The 21,713-nt window shown below is 38.8% G+C and overlaps 1 protein-coding gene across 1 annotated transcript in view; it reads left to right on the top strand.

Annotated features, from left to right (window-relative positions):
• The window catches only part of TLL1 (tolloid like 1), a 180,930-nt gene that overhangs the window by 67,487 nt on the left and 91,730 nt on the right, over window positions 1–21,713 (top strand). Inside the window, exons 2-6 of the mRNA XM_001509146.4 lie at window positions 1,729–1,839; window positions 6,559–6,639; window positions 9,722–9,874; window positions 10,690–10,807; window positions 19,216–19,394. Coding sequence (XP_001509196.1) covers window positions 1,729–1,839; window positions 6,559–6,639; window positions 9,722–9,874; window positions 10,690–10,807; window positions 19,216–19,394 — 642 coding nt within the window. The remainder of the gene's footprint in view (window positions 1–1,728; window positions 1,840–6,558; window positions 6,640–9,721; window positions 9,875–10,689; window positions 10,808–19,215; window positions 19,395–21,713) is intronic.

Below are 21,713 nucleotides of genomic sequence, written 5' to 3'. Positions count from 1 at the left end.
GGCCTTCTAATGCAATGCACAATACTGTTTGTAAAGTACAAACCAAGTGACATATTCCCTGTCCCTGAGGAGTTTACACCACAGCAGAGGAGTTTGACTCTCATCCCTACCTAACACTGGTGTCATTACATCTGAAAGGTAATATACATTTGTCAGTAACCCTCCAGTCTCGATTCTCCTGTTTAAAAGACATAGGGACACTGTGGTGTACACTTAGAAGTTATCTACAAGGAAATGCACTCTTCTTTACTGTTTCCTGTCTGGAAGTAGACTTACAGGTGCATCTTCAAGAGAATCAACTTCATGGATGGCCATAACCTAAGTGACTCTCCTGATCACACAACTCTGAAACTTGTTTGGGAGATCTCAGGGACAGCGGAGCAACAGTTTTGTTATCCTGAGGGAACTCAGGGCTGCTGCTCCCTTGATTAGAGGCAAAGGCCTTGTGATATGGACAAATGTCTTGCTTGTACAGAAAGGGAACATTTTCTCAGAAAACTATCTTCATAGACCTGTGGTAGCCATTCTCTTCTGCACGGTAGTAGGAAGAGTGACATGGGGGAGTCGAAGCATCTCAGTGGAAAATAGACATTCATTTAGCAGGTGCTTAACAAATGCCACAATTATCATGATTATTCCTGAATGATATTACTTGGGACAAGAATGGTCAACACCCCCAAAATGAAGAATGTTTACCAAAATATAACATGGCTGAGATCCACAGATTTAAAAAAAAATAACTGTACCAGTATCAAGCAAATTAACAAAGTGTGAAGCATAAGTGCAAGAGCTACCCAGCAAATAAAGAATTGTCACATTTATCTCACCAACGGGAATCTGGCCACCCTTCATCTAGGGTTAGACCAATTCCCAGAATCTTCACAGCTCAGTTTACTGACATTCTGAGAATGATTCTATCTACTGTTGGGGATTGACCTATCTTTTAACTATGACCTACTCATTTCAGTGAAGTGTTCAATATGGAAAAGAAACACTTATTCCTTGAGTTGCAAAAAGTCAAAAAACTAACTGTTCTCTTTTGTATTTTCTAGTCTACTGTAATATGTCATAAATTATTGTAAAGGATGAAACTTCAGGTTGTCTTACTGAATTTTACCAAAATTAGAGCAGAGAAACATGTCTGCTGGCTTAAGTTTGAAGTGTCTCCCTATTAGATTGTAAATCTCTTGAGGGCAAGGATCATTTCTTATATTCCCGTTATACATTCCAAGGGCTTGGTTAAAGGGAAGCAATGTGGCCTAGTGGAAAGAGCATGGGCCTGGGAGTCAGAGGACCTGGGTTCTACTCCTGGCTCTGCAGTTAATCTACTGTGTGACATTGAACAAGTCGCTTAACTACGCTGAGTCTCAGTTACCTCATCTGTAAAATGGGGATGAAGACTGTGAGTCCCACGTGGGACTGATTTTGATTCTCTTATGTCTACCCAGTGTTTAGTAGAGTTACTGGCATATAGTAAATAATTAATACCATTTTTTAAAAAATTCAGTAAGGATTCAAGATGAAGAACAGGGTTTTCAGCTATGAAAACAGTTGTGGCTCAATATTAAGGTGAATTGCTTTAGTGATATTATTAATTTATGTTGATTTTAGTAATGTGAATCAACTTTGAAATTTCATCCTTCCAACATAATTTAAGTTGTCTTTTTTGTCTTAAACTGTTGTTAATGAAGACACTTTTTAAAAAATCATATCTTTTTTTATTTAAAGCGGTCTTTTGGGGAGACATTGCCTTAGATGATGAAGATTTAAAAATATTTCACATCGATAGAACAGTAGACCTTACACAGAATTCATTTGAAAAACTTGGACATACCACAGGTAAGATGTTGATTTACTCCCTACCAGAGTATGAATGTTTACATTTGAAAGTCTCAGCATCCAATTTTAAGATGTTGTGCAGTACATTTTCACTTTAATTCCCAAGAGATGAATGGGTAGGCTACAAAATATATCATTTTTTTCCAAGTGTTCCTTTTAGAAATGTATTTGCTTAATGCAAATAACACTAACAACAGTTGGTTTTGTAAAAATTAAGTTTACTTGAATCAAAAGAAAAATGGTAAAGGTTGTTCATTTCATTTGTAAAGTTGCTTGTAAGAACTACTTTGATTTTGTATAGATTGAGATTAGGTTTAGAATGTTAATATTTCTGGAATTCTCTAGCAAAGGCTTAATTGAGTTTAATTTATTTCACTTCTTTGTTTCTTGAATTAATTTAGAACAAGGTCAGAAGGTCCCTTTTAAATTGGATGCAGCTGAGTCATTTACTTTGCATTTTACCCCTTTTTGCAACTGAAACCCCTCCTTTTCTCTGTGTTGCAGGAGAAATGTATTGCTGATATATGTGTGTGTGTTTGTGTATACTTATATACACACACATATATCTTGTATGTATGTATATGTATACATGTATCGCTTATATATATATATATATATAAATGTATATTTGTGTTAGTATATATGTATTATATATGCAGTAGTCACTTTTAGGAGACAATTAAGCATGCGTAATATGCATTTGAAAATTTAATTCCACATTGCAGTTTTCCTCTTTAGGTCTGCTTCACTGTAAAAGAGAAAGAAGTCTACAGTTTTGGTTTAGTAATCAATCAATAGTATTTATTGAGCGCTTACAATTTGCAGAGTACTGTACTAAATTCTTAGGAGAGCACAATGTGACGGAGTTGGTAGACACATTCCCTGTCCACAATGAGCTCACTGTCTAGAGGACTGTAAGTGCTGTCTAATGGCACAAATGGACATCTCCTCAGAAAAAGTAAATTAGAAATCTACATTTGAATCATAAAAATGTCTTTAGTATACAGTTATTCTCTGTGTGAATGTATATTTGTATATACATTAGAACAATCTGAAAAATATTTTATTTTACCATATAGATTATTTATATTTTATTATGTTCCTCTGCTTTAAATATTTACATTTCAAAATAGCAATCTCAGTTGCAGATGAGTTCAAAAGGTCTTCAAAGATTTGCAAGTTCATCCTCCGATTTTCCCATTACCACCAGTGTCATAGCAGTAATTCGTGTGATGAATAAGAATATCGGTAGCGAAAATAAACACTTTTGCTGTGGTTCCTATTTTCAGCTCCTACTAAATGTTATACTTGCCCAGTGTCCTTTGTTTATTTTAACTACAGCCCTTTAAACCCACTGGGAAAATATTCCCTTGTAAATTAAAATATACTACTGTTCTAATGGTGCGCTGCAATCGAATAAGAAGCGACTCTTTTTGAGCAAAACTTCTTATCGATTGTGAGACAAGGAGACAAATGCAAAACACTGGACACCATAAAGAACAAACAGGGCAAAATAGCAAGGGACTATCTTTGGATGAACATGGTCCAGTCATGACTTTGATAGCAAGACAGATTCACCGTTTCAGCCACCTTGGACCCTTAGGTGAATTTCACCATTTGTGCAGATGTCTTTAGTTCAAGATGAGCCCGTCTTTTAATACTGTTGGTATTTGTTATGCACTTACTATGTGCCGAGCACTGTTCTAAGCGCTGGGGTAGGTACAGGTTAATCAGGTTGTCCCACATGGGCTCACAGTCTTAATCCCCATTTTACAGATGAGATAACTGAGGCACCGAGAAGTTGTGACTTGCCCAAAGTCACACAGCTGACAGGTGGAAGAGCCTGGATTAGAACCCATGACCTCTGACTCCTAAACCTGGATTCTTTCCACTGAGCCATGCTGCTTCTCTGTGCTTCTCTGCTCTGTGGACCCATTGTTGGGCAGGGATTATCTCTTTCTGTTGCCGAATTTTACATTCCAAGCACTTAGTGCAGTGTTCTGCACACAGTAAGTGCTCAATGAATACGATTGAATGGAATGGAATATGTACTGTTCTAGTTGCAACTAGCTCCACACTGTGAAATAGCTGCAGCTGGAAAAGTAGAACAAAGCTACCTTAAAAGAAACTCAGAAAAAATATTTCCAGTTACCCCATTTTGAAAACTTTACACGTGTATTTAATTGAGTATTGATCACGCACGTTGCTGTTGGCTCCTAGTGGGACTCATAAACAATAGTTTACCTGTATCAGTTTACCATAATAAATTATGGTATACCTTAAGCACTTGTGTGTTCAGCACTGTGCTAAACATTGGGGTAGGTTCAAGTTAATCGGGTTGGACACAGTTCCTGTCCCATATGGGGCTCGCAGTCCGAGTGGGAGGGAGAACACGTATTTGATTCCCAATTTACAAGTGAGGAAACTGAGGTACAGAGCAGTCAAATGACTTTTCCAGTGTTACACAGCATTTTACCAAGTCATACTGCTTCATCTTATTTGGAGAGTGAGAGTGGTCTAATTCAAAATTTATAGTCAAGGTAATTGCTACATGCCATTTTCATATTATGGTTTTAAACTGTAACATAACTATGAGAATCAATTAATCAGTGATGTTTATTGAGTTTTTACTGTGTGCAAGAGACCTCTACAGTTATCGCTAATGTCAATTATCAATTACACTGTGGACCAGTCCTGGTGTCCAAATAGCCGCATATGTGAATACAAGATAATTGAATATATGTTTTTAAAGAGGCTCTGAAATTCTTATTTTTCCTCCATGTTGAAAATATTTTTCTCTATTTCTGTGTAATGCTGCCCGTTGATTTGGGGTTGGGCAATATCATTCTAATCAGCAACTGTCATGTTGATTCATTTTATTTATTTTGCTTATTTTGTTTTTCCTTTGGAATTCCTCATTGAACACACATTTAATGTTCAACGATTGTGTTACAAGTCACTGATTGTGAGCTTTGGAAGGCAAATGCCTTTTGCCTCAGTGTGAACATTTATTCTTTCTCTTGAAATATAAGACTGAGCTCCCTCATGACCTTGATGGCTTCTTCTATAATTACTGCTATTTTTGCTATTTCCATGTTTACTATAAGAAGCTGTTTATTTTTTTACATAGCTATTCATTTTTTAAATTATGAATGCAATTTTATGCTCACCCTCTGACATCAAGGATAATTACATTTCATGCCGGTTATTACTACTAGCATATATGTATGACATACTAAAACATGACCCAGATATTCCTTGGGAAGGAATGTATATATTACCTCATGCCCCTAAAATGTAAAACTAAAAAATTTCAAAAATTTTTCTCAAGGGATACTGCAAATATCTGACAGTGTAATCCAAATAATTAAGCACATAATTATTTAGTGAGCAAGCACACTCCACCACTTACCTTATATGGCATTGTTTTCTGTCATTCTTTTTAAAAAGAAAACTGATTTTTTACCGTATACCTTCTGTTATTTATATTCACAATACAATGTGAAAAGGACATTGAGGAATAGGAAAAAAAATCCTGAGGTACTAGAATGAGTTTATTACAATTTTCCCCTTCTTGTTGCTTGTATTTACATGCTTTTATTTCCCCTGGCTACTTTTCCCCAAACAAAATTAGATATTTGATGTTTTCTTTATAGTTTGTTAGCATCATTACCTCAATGAGGTACTTATAGAATTGATCTATTTTGCAAGGCAAGCACAGTAATAAAAAGTAGAAAAAAACCCAAGACCCTATCCTATCTGTTATAAATAACCTTTATATATCTGCCACATTTTCTTGCCAAGGGAATAAATCACAAAGCAGTTAAATTCCATGTATTGGGAAGCACCGTGGCCTAGTGGGTCGGCTACAAGCCTGAATCAGAAGGACCTGGGTTCTAATTCTGGCTCCTCCACTTGTCCACTGTGTGACCTTGGGCATATCAATTAACTTCTCTATGTCTCAGTTCCCTCATCTGCAAAATGGGGATTAAGACTGTGAGTCTCATTAGAGGCAGAGGCTGTGTTCAAACTGACAACTTTGCATCTCTTCCAGCACTTAGTTCTTTGGCTGGCACAAGTAAGCACTTGACAAATGCAATTTACAAAAAAAAGGACTGAAATTTTGGTTCTTGCCTGTTCCATCTTTCAATTATTATAGGTGGTTCATAAAAGTGTCTAACAACCTCATTACAAACCTGCAATTTTGAATAATTTAGCATCCCTGTGATTTTAAGATCAATCTAATTCTAGCAAAGGACATTTGGAATAATTTTTCATCTCGCATCTAAAAGATCATTTTGTATTTTGCTTTCTAATTTGCTATTTTTGTGTGTGAAAATGTGTTCAGACACGTTGGAGAAAAAATGGTATGCAGTCAGGAGCTTCTGTGAGAGCAAAATGTCTCACTGTCAATCAGCATATCACTGCATTTCAAGGTCACAGTGAAGAGAAAGAGCTTCAAATAATGATCGGATGATGTAATTGCTGCAACTTGTCTGAATAACAAAGTCATGTTCGCTTACTTTCTGGAATGCATGTTAGCTACAAATGTGTTTGGATTTCCATCCCCCTCCATTTATGAACTTTGCATGTAGAATTTTCTACTTTTGACTACATATGGCATGTGGGCCTTTCCTCAGAGAAAGTCCTATTGTTTTTCTCCAATTAGGCTTGCTCGATGTGTGATGCCAATTATCTTTTCTTTTTTCTTTTTTAAAGGTGGCCTTGGAGAGCGAGTAATGCCAAAAAAAAGAGGAGCCCTCTACCAGCTTATTGACAGGATAAGAAGATTTGGCTCTGGTATTTTCTGTGTTTAAATTAGCTGACTGCTTGACACAACTCTTCATTCAGTTAACTTAACCTCCACAGTCTAGGTCCTTCAACTGAGGCAGTCAGTACTGTTTAAAGTCTTTACTAAGAGCAAAAGAGCAACAAAGGGAATAGCAATTTGGCCACCTCGGTTTTATTGGGGAGATCGGGTTTCATGAAAGCACTATAAAACTTAATTTGGGGAAGCTGAAGTCTTGGAACAGCTTATTTTAAGCCTCTGCTTATTAAAAATGCATTAAGGGGTTCACTATAGTGCTGTTCTTCATAACTAATTCATTGGTATCACACAGCAGTTTTCAGTGTTTTATGAAAATAGGTGTCCTTTTTTGGTATCTGAATTTGTCACCTCCGACTCACAGCCCAAAGGATAGATAATTCAACTGTACCAAAACCGAAACAGAATTGGTTTTCTTAGCCATAAAACCAGAGCCTGTTGTGTTAGAGAGGGTTGTGATTGTTCACTTAATGTATTTACCTCTAAGCTCTGGTCATTCTTTTAATATTCTTGGTAGCTATAACTGAGGAATATGTATGATGAATACAGCACTAAACAATAAAACGTCTTTAGCTATTTCAGATTTTTTTCTTCCCCAAGCAAATGGCTCTGAGTGAACTGCATGCTATTATCTACTAGCTTGTTATGGGTGTACCTCATTAAAAAGTTTTCTTTTAATTATGATGGAACTAGAGAAGCAGCATGGCCTAATGGGAAGACCATGGATCTGGAAGTCAGAGGACCTGGGTTCTACTTCCAGTTCTGCCAGTTGCTTGCTGAACGACCTTGGGCAAGTCACTTAGCTTCTCTATGCCTCAGTTTCCTCAATGGACATTAAATACCTGTTCTCCCTCCTACTTTAATAATAATAATAATAATGTTGGTATTTGTTAAGTGCTTACTATGTGCAGAGCACTGTTCTAAGCGCTGGAGTAGATACAGGGTAATCAGGTTGTCCCTCATGAAGCTCACAGTTAATCCCCATTTTACAGATGAGGTAACTGAGGCACAGAGAAGTTAAGTGACTTGCCCACAGTCACACATTGCCAAGTGGTAGAGCCGGGATTCGAACCCATGATCTCTGACTCCCAAGCCCTGGCTCTTTCCACTGAGCCACACTGCTTCTCTTTAGACTAGGAGCCCCATGCGGGACAGGAACTGTGTCAGACCAAATTAACTTGCATCTACCAAAGCGTTTAGAAGAATATTTGACACATAGTAAGTGTTTAACAAGTGTCATAAAAACAATAACACAGACACACACACACGAAAAACTTTTGTTAAGAAAAAAACTTCAGCATGTAACAAAATTCAAATTGTGCTAATTTTTGATTGGCAAATCCCAATCTCCTGACTCTTGTTTCCTTCCATTAGGAACTCCCCACCCCAACATCTTAATGCTTCAGAGAATTCCATGATGCTGTCCCTGGAAGGCAGTACCAGAAGGGGACAGTACAGTTAGAACACTGAGACTGGAGGCTTTCAGGGAATAAACTCCCAAAACCTCAACTGTACAATGGGGATTAAATCCTTCTCCCTCCTACTTAGGTTGTGAGCTCCATGTGGGACAGGGACTGTGTACAACCTGATAAAATTTGTATCTACCTCTGAGCTTAGAACAGTCCTTGACACATAGTAAGCACTTAACAAATATAATAAAAACAAAACAAAAAATACAAACAAACAACAAAAAAAAACCTCTGTCTATACTCAGATTTGGATCCTCAGGTTTTCAAGCTTTTCCTTAGCCTCTGAGTCAAGATGGAGGTGTAATTGGTGTGAAACAGTGGTGTTCAGGAGTCAGGCAAGAGCTTGAAAAAGTGAAATCCTTATAAGTCTTAACTCTATCCTCTAGATACTCCCCTCATTCCACCAATCCCAGATCTCTCCAGTGAGCCTCTTCTCAATGCAGATTTTTGAAGCTGAACCTTCCCAGTTGATTCTCTTCACAATGATCCCCATTTGCTTTAGCAAGCATCAAAATTTTTAGTGATGTTTGTTATGCATATTGTTTCCATAAAGGGGGAAATAAACTACAATTCACTATTTTATGATTGCCACCACCTTCTTTCTTCAGTGTGTGTCTCCAGAAGTAAATCCTGTACTACATATACAAGAATAAATCTCCAGACAATGGTCTCAAAACTCTTTCAGGCTAGGGTATAGAAAGTACTACTTTGTATTTATTGAATGTTTTCTGCTGTACTGTGCTGAGGGCTTGAGAGAGTTCAACATAGCGATAAACAGACATATTCCCTACCCACAACAAGTTTATAGTCTCTTATCTGGGTTGGTCAAGACATGGCAGGGAAGCTGCAGCAGCTCTGGCCTGCCCTGCCAGAACCTTGACGGGATCAGGTTAACCCACGGCTCTGAGTCTGACTGACTTTTGGAGAACAGAAATACAGACAGTCTAGGCCTGGGTAGGATATGACCACAGTCCCAGGCCTTAACATGGTCTGCACATTCCCTCTGGACCAAGTCATCCCAGTCTGTGTATTTACCTGAGGTTGGACCAGGTCAAAACCTGTTAGTCAATGAAGAGGTCTGCCAATATGGAAATCTCTGGCTATCCCATTCTTACTCTGGGCTCAATCCCACCTGAGTGATTGCAGTGGATCTGAGAGAGCTAACCGGAGACCAGACTTTATATTCTGGAGTGGAGGCGACATACTTCCATGCCCTGGTGGAGGTTTCACTAAAAAATGATAACAGTGATGATAGTATTCATTAAGCATTTGCTCTGTGCTAAACATTGTAAAATGCACGGTATTGATTTGAGACAATCAGATCAGACATATGGCACCTAGGGACTTCAGTTTCCTAAACTGGGAGTTTCCAGGGGGCTTGGGGGCTGTGCTAGACAGAGGCAGCCCAACTGGGTGGGTGGAGGTATTCTGACCCAGGTCATATTAAGGATCATTTTAGTCTCTTTGTATAATGATAAGCTTATGTATTTTGATTTAAAAGTCATTTATAAAATTATGAACTCCAGGACTTTCGGAACCATATCCACAGTCACATCTGTTTCATGGAGCATTTTCAATGTCTTTTCAGGCATGGAGCAAAACTTCACCACAAAGGGAAAAGCAACTGTCAGATTCTCACGGCAGAATGAGAAAAATCGAATTCCCAGAGCTGCTACATCAAGAACTGAAAGAATATGGCCTGGAGGCGTCATTCCATACGTTATAGGAGGAAATTTCACTGGTATGATTCTCCCTCGTTGTCTGTTTTGGAAGAGGAAAAGAAGGAAATTCCCTTTATTGATTAGTCTAATGCATCTTTCCCATAAAATATTAATCTCATTAAAAAAGATACTTAAAGATAAGCTTGAAAAATCCCTAAACTAGATTACTGTATTTCACTAGGCTAGAATAAGGTTGTATTTTTCAAGTTCTTTTTATTGTCTAGTGTTATTGCTGGTAGCTTTTTGTTTAATACCTTCTCTTTTAAGTCAATTTAAATCATAATAATTTTATGTTTCTAGTATCCTGCTCAGTTGTACAGGGCTGGTGGTGTGAATGAGAAAACTTTATTTAGGAAGTGAATGGCTAGCTATAAGGTAATTTATTCTTAAAACTTATGGAATGAGAACTTTTATCCATTTTCTGTAAAAGGTAAGTTGCAGTGGCTCTATATGTATCATTTATAGTAGAAAACAGACCAACCCAGACCATGGCAATGTTTTTGATCAGAAGACCAGAAATGCATTCTGAAATTGTAGGATATGCTACTTGCTGACTTATTTAGTGGGACCTTGAGTGGAATGTGGACAGTTTAGAATTTCACTGGGGAGTGGGAATGAATAGCAGGACAAAGAGAGAGAGAAAGAGGGAGAGAAAGAGGGAGAGAAAGAGGGAGAGAAAGAGAGATCGCATGGGTAGCAAGTGGCTGAATGTGACCAGCACCTCTTGTTGGAACCTTCCCCCCAGAATCAGCCTTGTACCTGGGGTAGAAATTATTGGAAGTTCTTTTTCTTCTGAGATTATGTCCTGTTTATTTCATTTCCTAAACTTTTTCAGGCAGCCAGAGAGCAATGTTCAAGCAGGCAATGAGGCACTGGGAGAAACACACGTGTGTTACCTTTATCGAGCGGAGCGATGAAGAAAGCTACATTGTATTCACTTATAGGCCTTGTGGGTGAGTAGAATTGGGAATGGGATGACATGTAATTCTTGAATTTTAGACATTACTGACAAAATTCAATCTGAGGAGATTTTTACAAAATAGGTTTTCATAACATAGAGATGGTTGCATAATAAAGTACTTATCTATGTGTGGTGCAAATCATGTTGGTTATTCAATATTACCATTTTTCCCTCCTCCCCAAACTAACATTGGAAATGATAATAATAATAATAATAGTATTTAATAAACATTTACTACATGCCAAGCACTATAATATTAGCCCTGGGGCAGATGCGAGATAATCAGGTCACACATGGAGTTCAGAGTCCAAGTAGGAGAGAGAACAGGAAGTGAACTCCCATTCTGCTGATTGAGGGGACTGAGGCACAGAAAAATTAAGTAATTTGTTCAAGGTCACACAGCAGGTAAGTGGCAGAGCCAGGATTAGAACAGAACCCATATCCTCTCACTCTGATTTCTAGGCCTGTACTCCTTCCATTACTCCAGACTGTGTTTGCTAGCTGCATTTATAGGTCAACTATCTTTGTTGATAGTTGATAGTTGATCAAAATGAAAATATTTGGCTTGCTATGTCTTTGGCTATTACTGAATCTAAAGTGTTACACCCACCCAAGGGAAGTGTTGGGATTGATTCTGGTTCTAAGTGGTATTAATCCTCTCCCATCCAAATGCCTGGTAAAATGGCCGATTCCTGCGTAGCTTAGTAGTGTAGCTTAGTGGAAAGTGCACGGGCTTGGGAGTCAGAAGTCGTTGGCTCTAATCCCGCCCCACCACTTGTCTGCTAGGTGACCTTGAGCAAGCCACTTAACTTCTCTGTGCCTCAGTTCCCTCATCTGTAAAATGGGGATTAAGACTGTGAGCCCCATGTGGGACAACCTGATTACCTTGTATCTACCCCAGCACCTAGAATAGTGCTTGGCACATAGTAAGACTTAACAAATGCCACTGAATATCTTTTTCTCTGGATTTCTGTGCGGAAGATGTGGATCATTTCCAAGCCACATTTTCTAAGAGGACCTGTAAAACTTTCGGGGACAAAATATCAATGGGTGTGAGGGGCAGAGAAAACAAGAATGAATCAACTGGGAATGATCTAGGTTGTCAGACTTCAAAGCCAGATCGAGTTGACTTTATAGACTATCAAACGGCTGTCTCCTCTCATTCTGCTCCCTCTGTGCAGCTTCTATGTATCTCTTTTTTTACTCCCAATTTGACTGAGACCTTATAGGCCATGAGAATATGAAACACTTAATTTTTTACCATTAGAGTTAGGGTAGAAGTAGTGAGGAAAAGCTTAGTTAGGCATATTCATTAATGGCTTATTAACTGCCAAGGCTGGGTTGGGTTCCAAATAATAGCAACAAACACATTTCCTATTCCATATAGGCTCACAGTCTAAGAGGAAGAGGAACACATTAATTATACCCATAATGTAGATGAGGAAACTGAGCTACAGAGAGGTGACTTGCACAATGGTGTCAAAATATCAGGAATTTCAGATTGAAGGTCCAAATCAATGAGTGTACTGTTTGTGTGTATACAAATAAGTGTCCCTATTTATGTCCATACTCACATAAATATGTTAGATTACTTTAAACTTTCCCATTATTATACCACTTGAAAGCTGTAATACCTTACTTGGTAATTCTGGGTTTGAATACATTTTTACCCTGGGAAAATCTAACTTTGGCATTAATCTTTCGATGGCAATCCAGCCATCATTTGGTATGGGACAATCCAACATTTTCTGGGGCTGTGGCAAGCAGATGGATAGCATTTTTCAAATCAAATGGAGGAAGTCCTGGAGACCCTCACGTCAGCAGGTTCGTTTGGGACTTTACCAAACTCTAATCCCGTTATTTGTGTACTACAGCAGAGTAGAACACCTGGAGGAGTAGCGTGGCTCAGCGGAAAGAACACAGGCTTGGGACCCAGAGGTCATGGGTTCAAATCCCGGCTCCACTGCTTGTCAACTGTGTGACTTTGGGCAAGTCACTTAACTTTTCTGTGCCTCAGTTACCTCATCTGTAAAATGGGTATTAAGACTGTAAGGCCCCCTCGTGGGACAACCTCATCACCTTGTATCCTCCCCAGCCCTTAGAACAGTGCTTTTCATATAGTAAGCACTTAACAAATGCCATCATTAACTTTCAGTCACTCAGCAATATTTATTGAGTATTTACTGTGTTCAGAGCACTGTACTAAACACTTGGAAGAATATAATACAGCAGTCTTGCTAGACATATCCAAGGTCCACTAGGAGCTTACACTCTAGAGGAGGAGCCTATGGCCTAGAGGAACTACTCTTGAGTTGAACATTGAACTGATTTCGTTTTGCTCTTAAGAAACATATGGGTAACAATTTTTTCCCCAAATGAAATATTGATTCTTCCCTGTACAGCGATGACCAGAATATTTCCTTAGTTGAAATGGGATTAGTTTTCTATGACCCTGTTTGCCTAGGATAACTCTTTGTTTCAGTTTCCAAAATAAGAACATGTCTGAAGAGAGTGGTGACATTTGCTGACAAGGTGTCAATACATAAACTGCGGGTAACAAAGGCCATAAGCACCTGACCACTGTGTAGGATGGCCAGAACAGAGACAGGGTCTTGATAGCTGACTTGGATTATATTACAAAGGTTGGGGTGGGGGTGGAAGGAGAGAGAGCGAGCAAGAGAGAGAGAATCGTCATAAAATTGAGATCGCTACAAGATCCACTGGAACGGTGGGTGAAACGACTCCTGGTGATGGGTCGAGAAGGATGTGAACACAGGGAGAAAGAACAGGGAAGCCTCGCTCAGAGAAGAGTTACATAGTGACTACCTTAGGAGGCTGGTGTTGTAAAGTTAAATCCAGAGTCATAAATCTGAGACAGGAGGCCAAGTTCAGAGATGCTGAAAGTGCTGTTATTCATATCTCAGACTGCCCAAGGCCTTCTTTTACTTCAGTACACCTTATCCATAAATCAAACCATTAATTTATTTATGGAGCAGAGCATTGCACTAAATGCTAGAGAAAATACCATAGAGTTGGTAGTCATAGTTTCTGCCCTCAAGTTTATAATCCAGCTAAAATAATTATTTTCCCCTTTACAAAAGCACCAGCTTGTGTCCCGAATGCTCTTCTAGTTCCTTGGGAAATAAGATCGAAGAGGAGATAGTTCCTGCCTTCAATGAGCTAATAAAATAATGGGGGATGCAGGCAGACCCAGATTCTATTCAGGCAGTGGTAATAAGGGAAACCTGATTGCATCTGATACAATCAGAAGTTAGTGAAAATAAATAAATGGGATAATAGCATGATATGCAAGTAAGTGCTAAGAATGGATACGGATAGGTAGGATGGGAATAGTTGGGAATGCCACTTTCTTTTCTGTGGTATTTAAGCATATATGTCAGGTGCCAGATTAAATGGGGAAGGCAGATAGAATGTAAAATCAGGTTGGATACAGTACATGTCCCCCATTTTACAGATGAGGTAACAGGCACCAAGAACTTAAGTGACTTTTCAAAGGTCACACAGCTGACAAGTGACGGAGCCAGGATTAGAACCCAGATCCTTCTTACTTCCAGCCCTGTTCTCTATCCACTAGATCACACTACTTCTCACTTCTGATTCTTGGAGGAGGTGGTTTTATATCAGCCTAAATCGAACAAATTTCTGCAACTCTTCTTCCTGCCTTAAAATGTTTCTGATCTTTTCTATTTTGAGGAACCTGTGAGTTACTAGAATCCAGGCACTCCAGGCAGACAGTAATACTAGTAATAATAATAGTATTCATTAAGCATTTACTATGTGCCAGGCACTGTACTAAGCGTTAGTATGTATACAAGGAAATTGGGTTGGACAGTCCCTGTCCTTCATGAAGCTCACTGTCTTAATACCCATTTTACAGGTGAGGTAACTAAAGCATGTAGAAGTTAAGTGATTTTCCCAAGGCCACACAGCAGTCAAGTGGCGGGGCTGGAATTAGAACACATGACCTTTGAGTCCCAGGCCTGTGCTCTATTCACTACTCCATGCCGCTTCCCTTAACACTAGTCTTTTAGCACGGTGACTTAGAAATATGTCAGAAGAAACCTGACAAGGAAGAATTAGGGATAGCTGGCTTGGAAGAAATCTGTAGTCAGGTAGATAATATTGCAACATTTGGAATTTGGAATCTTTGGTTATGTGTCTACCAACACTGTTATATTGTTCAGTGCTTTGCACACAATAAATAATAATAATAAATAGGATTGATCGGTTATAAATGGAATTGTTAAAAGCTGGCCCAAAAGGTAGTCATAGATTATCTTTATACCCTTTATTAAAACAAGCATTTTCTTTTTCCATGTAATATCAGGTAATAATAATAATAATAATAATGTTGGTATTTGTTAAGCGCTATGTGCAGAGCACTGTTCTAAGCACTGGGGTAGATACAGGGTAACCAGGTTGTCCCACGTGGGGTTTACAGTTTTAATCCCCATTTTACAGATGAGGGAACTGAGATACAGAGAGGTTAAGTGACTTGCCCCAAGTCACACAGCTGGCAAGCGGCAGATCAGGGATTCGAACCCATAACCTCTGACTCCCAAGCCCGGACTCTTTTCACTGAACCACACTGCTTCTCCTGAAGCAATACCAATACCAAAGTGAAAATAAGTGCGAGAATTTTTCCTCTTTAAATACCATACCTTTGCCAAGAATATGCATTTTGATATCTGTAGCTTAGAGATTTAACTCTAAAACTTAACACTTTAACCATTTTGTTCTCTTTCTGACTGTGGGCTTCCAAAGGGACGACACTGAGCCTTTCTAAATGGCTATAAAAATTAATTATGCTGAGGTAAAGATGAAACCTGTTTTATATGGAGAGTGAATCAAATGAAACTATCCCATTGTTTTGACACTGCAATAAGCCTTTAATCTTGCTTTGCCTATTTATGTGATTCATCAGCTTGTTTAAATACTCTTTATGTCAAGCCTTCCGTATGGTTTATAGCAGCTGAAATTGATTTCCATGTAAATTTCTTAAAAGGTCACCCGAAGCTAAAAAGCCCTCAAACATTTCAGACTCTGCTACGCTTGTCTCTGCTGAACCATAATTGCCAAGGTTGGGCCCCATTTACATTTTATCATACCCACTGGTGGGAGAAAATGTTTAAATATTTACCTTATACGAAATACTAAATATACTAAATACTAAAATCATAGGACTAGATGTAAACGTTCTTCTCACAGTCTGTCAGGAAAAGATAAAAATTCAAATTCTTAAAAAAAGACTTCTAATTTCACCTTAAGAGAGGTATCCTAATATCCTAATTTGAACTTGGACCACATGTTATGGTTTCCTTCCCTGAAGGAGTAGCTCCTAATTACCAGCACGATCGTCTTTTCTACACTTAGCTGATGATTTGCATCTATCTCTACCTATTTATGTCAGTTTTATGTTTAGAGACCACATCTCCCAATATTTTAACATTTCTTGGTGAAAGGTTGATCATAGTGTTTTGAACCTGAAAGTACCCAAGTATGAAGGGTAAGCTGGGTTACTTCATAAGCACTGAATCATCATCAGTGCATATTTAGTGAGCGCTTACTGCATGCAGATTACTAATTGTGGTACTTGTTAAGCATTTACCACAATGCTCAGTGCTGAGGTAATCAAGATAATAAGTTGGGATAGAGACCCTCTTATATGGGATACTCATGGTCTACTGTATAAGCTCTTGTGTAAATAAAATAAAAGCAAAAACATGGTCCTCTCCTGATTTGGAAACAGTAATCATGCTTTATTCACTCATTCATTTATTCAATTGTATTTAATAAGCGCTTACTGTGTGCAGAACACTGTACTACTAATAATAATAATAATAATGTTGGTATTTGTTAAGCACTTACTATGTGCCGAGCACTGTTCTAAGCGCTGGGGTAGACACAAGGGAACCAGCCTGTCCCACGTGGGGCTCACAGTCTTAATCCCCATTTTACAGATGAGGTAACTCAGGCACCGAGAAATTAAGTGACTTGCCCAAAGTCACACAGCTGACAAATGGCCGAGCCTGGATTTGAACCCATGACCTCTGACTCAAAAGCCCGTGCTCTTTCCACTGAGCCATGCTGCTTTTACTAAGCAGTGGAAAGTACAATACAGCAATAAAGAGAGACAATCCTTACCCACAACGGGTTTACAATCTGGGGAGGGGAGGGAGAGACAGACATCCAAACAAGTAAATAGGCATCAGTATAAATAAATAGAATTATAGATGTATACATGTATACATAAGTGCTGTGGGACCTTAAGATTTGGGAGTGGTGATAATTTATTTTCCTGCCTCTGGCACTGTTTCTAAGTCTGTGTATTCATGGACAAGCATCTTTTTATGGGAAACACTCAGTGAAAGGTATTTTTTCCCAGTATCCTCAAGCGACAACCTTAACCAAGCAAGTAAAGACCACATCTTTTCCTTTTTTGTATTCTGCAAAGACCTAATAAGTACTCTACACATAGAAGACATTCATTTAATATTAATGAATGGATAATATAAACTGTAGGTTGAAATAAAAGCATTCATTGTCATTAATTAATCATTTAAATTCTCATTCTTTGCATAAAAATGAATAGAACTTCACAGTTTTTGAAAAGTACTAATTTTATTTTATGCCCCTCTTCCCCTGAGTTCCAAGCTGATTAATAATACTTTTCTATTTCCCAGCTTTTCCATATTCTGAACAAGATGTTTCATATCTTTAAGAAAACAATGAGTTTCACAGACTCTGCTCATTTAAATTCCAGGAAAAGTTGGTATAAGGGAGAGGAACTATCATAATGGAGAAGCAGCATGGCTCAGTGGAAAGAGCCCGGGCTTGGGAGTCAGAGGTCATGGGTTCAAATGCTCTGCTACTTGTCAGCTGTGTGACTGTGACTGTGGGCAAGTCACTTAACTTCTCTGTGCCTAAATTACCTCATCTGTAAAATGGGGATTAAGACTGTGAGCCTCACGTGGGACAACCTGATTACCCTGTATCTACCCCAGAGTTTAGAACAGTGCCCTGCATGTAGTAAGCGCTTAAATACCAACATTATCATTATTATTATTTCTCTGACCAATTGCTTGTGCTTTATTGTTAAGACAATATTACAAATCCATTTTCTTAATTCCCCTGAAAAACTCTCTTTTTACATGGAATATTTATTGCTGTTAATAGAAAGTGTGAATTTTAAGCCAATTAAAGGATTGACAGAATCCTTTTCAGGTTGCAGGCAATTCCCCTCCTATCCTTTATACTTTAATCTATTGATATGAATATAATCCTACTAGGTTTCTGGCTCTTGCATCATTTTCATCTGCTGGACCATGCAATTAATATCCTGATAAGTGGCTATTATCCTGAAGTTTACACCTTTTCAAACATATAATTGATAAGTTGATGCTATTCACTGCTCTCATACCCTTAGCAATCTAAATCTACTTGGAACAGTTATCTGTAGAAGGCTCAAAGTGATACTTAATCTCAAAAATATATGCCTGCCAGCTTTTCACATTGTCCTTCTTCTAGTTTATTCTCTCTACTTGTCATTATGGATGAGAAACTTATAAATCCTCCTAAAGATTTGAAGTTAGCCTGTGAATTTTCAGGTACAGTAGTAATTTAGATGACTGGGGCTTTTAAAGTCTGAGGGTTTCAAACAACGGGTTGATAGAAATTCAATCTGTAGAAAGAACATGGTTGAGCCAGTGACACCTATTGTGCTACAAACCACTGGAAGCAGATCCTTTCTTAAATATTTTAATTTTATGAGTTTAAAAAATACATTTGCTTTCACTTCCTAGTGGTGAGGGTCCTTAAAGTTCACTAAATAAATTTGAGGACTATAAGGCCAGGCTGTAATCTATACTACTACAGTGCTAATGACTACTTTTAAGTTGCATTTGCTGTTTAATGGTCACTTCCTTTTCACTAAAGGAAAAAGTCAAAAATTCTGTTTAGGCCACAGTGGTTGACAAGGGTACAAACTCTCCACTGAGCAATTAAGTTTGAGAAATATATTTGGTGACGTTCATGAATCTGAATAAAACTGCTGAAAAACTGGTTGTGATGTCTGCTGTAGGTTGGGATCTTGCATTTCCACAGCAGGTTAAAACCAGTATTTGCTCTGCAGACTTGGTTTGGTTCATAGTTTGATAACACTTTGGCACTTCCCTGTTTTCTTAAAAAGCATGCTGCCCTGTGTCAATTAAGAGTCATTTAATTTTACAGCCCAGGTAGTAGAATTTGGAAACAACTTTGCTTCCGGTGTAACTTGTCACTCTGGTACTGACTGCTGTATAGTCTCTTTTATTTTTATTTTTTTGGTTTTAAGGGTAGGCAAAGTTGACTATGTAACTTCTTTCTAAAATTTTCTTCCAGGTGTTGCTCTTATGTGGGTCGGAGGGGCAATGGACCTCAGGCTATATCCATCGGCAAGAACTGTGATAAATTTGGGATTGTTGTCCACGAATTGGGCCATGTGATAGGCTTTTGGCATGAACATACCCGACCAGACCGAGATGATCATGTGACCATTATTAGAGAAAACATTCAACCAGGTGAGGTGTATACTAAGAAGTTCACTATTTTACGTTTCCCTGAGTTATCCTTTTATTTTCTTTTTATTATATTCTGTAAAAGCTTTCAAATGATTTCTGAGCAGTAGATATATTACCGGTCATCAGGCTAACAGATCAGTGAGTTCTAGATATTTATGAGGTTAGTCAACTTGCCATGAAAATTTTAGTGCTCTGTTGTTATTAAAATTATCCCTTAACTTTACACTAAGCTACTTCATATCCACGATCTTTGACCACTGAAGATCTGTAGGGCTTCTCTGTAAAAGTTGAAAAATTGAATTTTCTCTGAAGTTGGTCAGCTGAAACAAGGAGCTCTTTTTTTCAGATCATGAGAAATTATCTTCTCAGCAGCAATTTAGAAATGAAGAAACCTAACTTTTAATTAAGTCTAGATTACCAAATTAATCCACAGAGTAGTGCCTTGGTGGATGTTCTAGATAAGTGCCTTGAAGGGACTGGAGTCCTGGGGGTTAGCAAGAACTCTCCTTCCCACTCCCTCACTTTTGCCACTAAACATAAGGACCCATCAGCTCTTATCAGGGCAGGTGATGGCCAGGTGAACATGAGGCTAAGAGGAAATAGTGTTCCCTGTCTGGGAGGTGGATTCATTGAAGAAGGTCTAAGGAAAGGGGAACTCCAAAATCTGCCACTGCCAGTTTCATGATAGCTTTTGTTCTGGAGTCCAACACTTGAAAACTGACTTGGAATTTGGGAGTGGGCAAATGCCGAATAGTTTAAGATTATTCATTCCCAGATATTATTATTAGTACTAAAGTTGATTAAATGCTTACCTGAGCAAAGCCTTGATGGCACATCAAGCAGTATGGAAGCAGTATGGTATGGCTTAGTGCAAAAAGTATGGGCCTGGGAGTCAGAGGACCTGGATTAATTAATTAATTAATTACTTCATTCATTCAATCATATTTATTGAGCACTTACTGTGTACAAATCACTGTACTATCAGCTTGGGAAAATACAATACAGCAATAAAGAGGGACAATCCCTGCCCACAGTGAGCTCACAGTCCAGAGTTGGGGAGGCAGACATCAATAAAAATGAACAGACATCAATAAAAATAAATAAAATTACAGATACATACATAAGTGCTGTTGGGGAGGGGAGAGGGAAGAAGAGCAAAGGAAACAAGTCATGGCGATGCAGAAGGGAGTGAGAGATTTAGTCTGGGAAGGCCTCTTGGAGGAGATGTGCCTTCAGTAAGGCTTTGAAGTTGAGTAGAGTAATTGTCTGGCGGATTTGAGGAGAGAGGGCGTTCCAGGCCAGGGGTCGGTGGCGAGACAGGCGAGATGGAGGCATAGTGAAGAGGTTAGCACCGGAGGAGTGAACCATGCAGCTGGGTTGTAGAAAGAGAGAAGCATGGTGAGGTAGGAGGAGGCGAGGTGATGGAGTGTTTTAAAGCCAATGGTGAGGAGTTTGTGTTTGATACGGAGGTGGATAGGCAATCACTGGAGATATTTGAGGAGGGGGGTGGCATGTCCAGTACCTGTCTGTAGAAAGATCTACATCCTTGCTCCTCCCCCCTCCTTTCCCCTCCCCTCAACACTGTACTCGTCCACTCAACTGTATATATTTTCATTACCCTATTTATTTTGTTAATGAGATGTACATCACCTTGATTCTATTTATTTGCTATTGTTTTAATGAGATGTTCATCCCCTTGATTCTATTATTGCTATTGTTTTTGTCTGTCTGTCCCCCCCGATTAGACTGTAAGCCTGTCAAAGGGCAGGGACTGTCTCTATCTGTTACCGATTTGTATATTCCAAGCACTTAGTACAGTGCTCTGCACATAGTAAGCGCTCAATAAATACTATTGAATGAATGAAAGATGATCTGGGCAGCGGAGTTAAGTAGGGAGTGGAGTGGAGAGAGGCCCAAGATTGGGAGGTCAGAAAGGAAGCTAATGCAGTAATCTAGGTGGAATAGGATGAATGTTTGTTTTAACGTGGTAGCAGTTTGGATGGAGAGGAAAAGGCGACTTTTAGAGATATTGTGAAAATGAGAGTGACAGGATTTAGTGACGGATTGAATGGGTGGGTTGAATGAGAGAGCGGAGTCAAGGATAATGCCAAGGTTACCGGCTTGTGAGACGGGAAAGATGGTGGTGCCATCTACAGTGACGAGAAAGTCCAGGAGTAGACAGAGTTTGAGTGGCAAGACAAGAGTTCTAATCTCAACTCTGTTATGTACCTGCTAGATGATCTTGGGCAGGTCACTTAACTTCTCTGGGCCGTAGTTCCTCATTTCCAAAGCAGGGATTAAATAGCTGTTCTCTCTCCC

The sequence above is a fragment of the Ornithorhynchus anatinus genome, chromosome 12 (assembly GCF_004115215.2).
Source record: "Ornithorhynchus anatinus isolate Pmale09 chromosome 12, mOrnAna1.pri.v4, whole genome shotgun sequence".
Lineage (NCBI taxonomy): Eukaryota > Metazoa > Chordata > Mammalia > Monotremata > Ornithorhynchidae > Ornithorhynchus > Ornithorhynchus anatinus.
The sequence above is the reverse complement of the archived record's forward strand: the minus strand, read 5'-3'. Positions and strand labels throughout refer to the sequence as shown.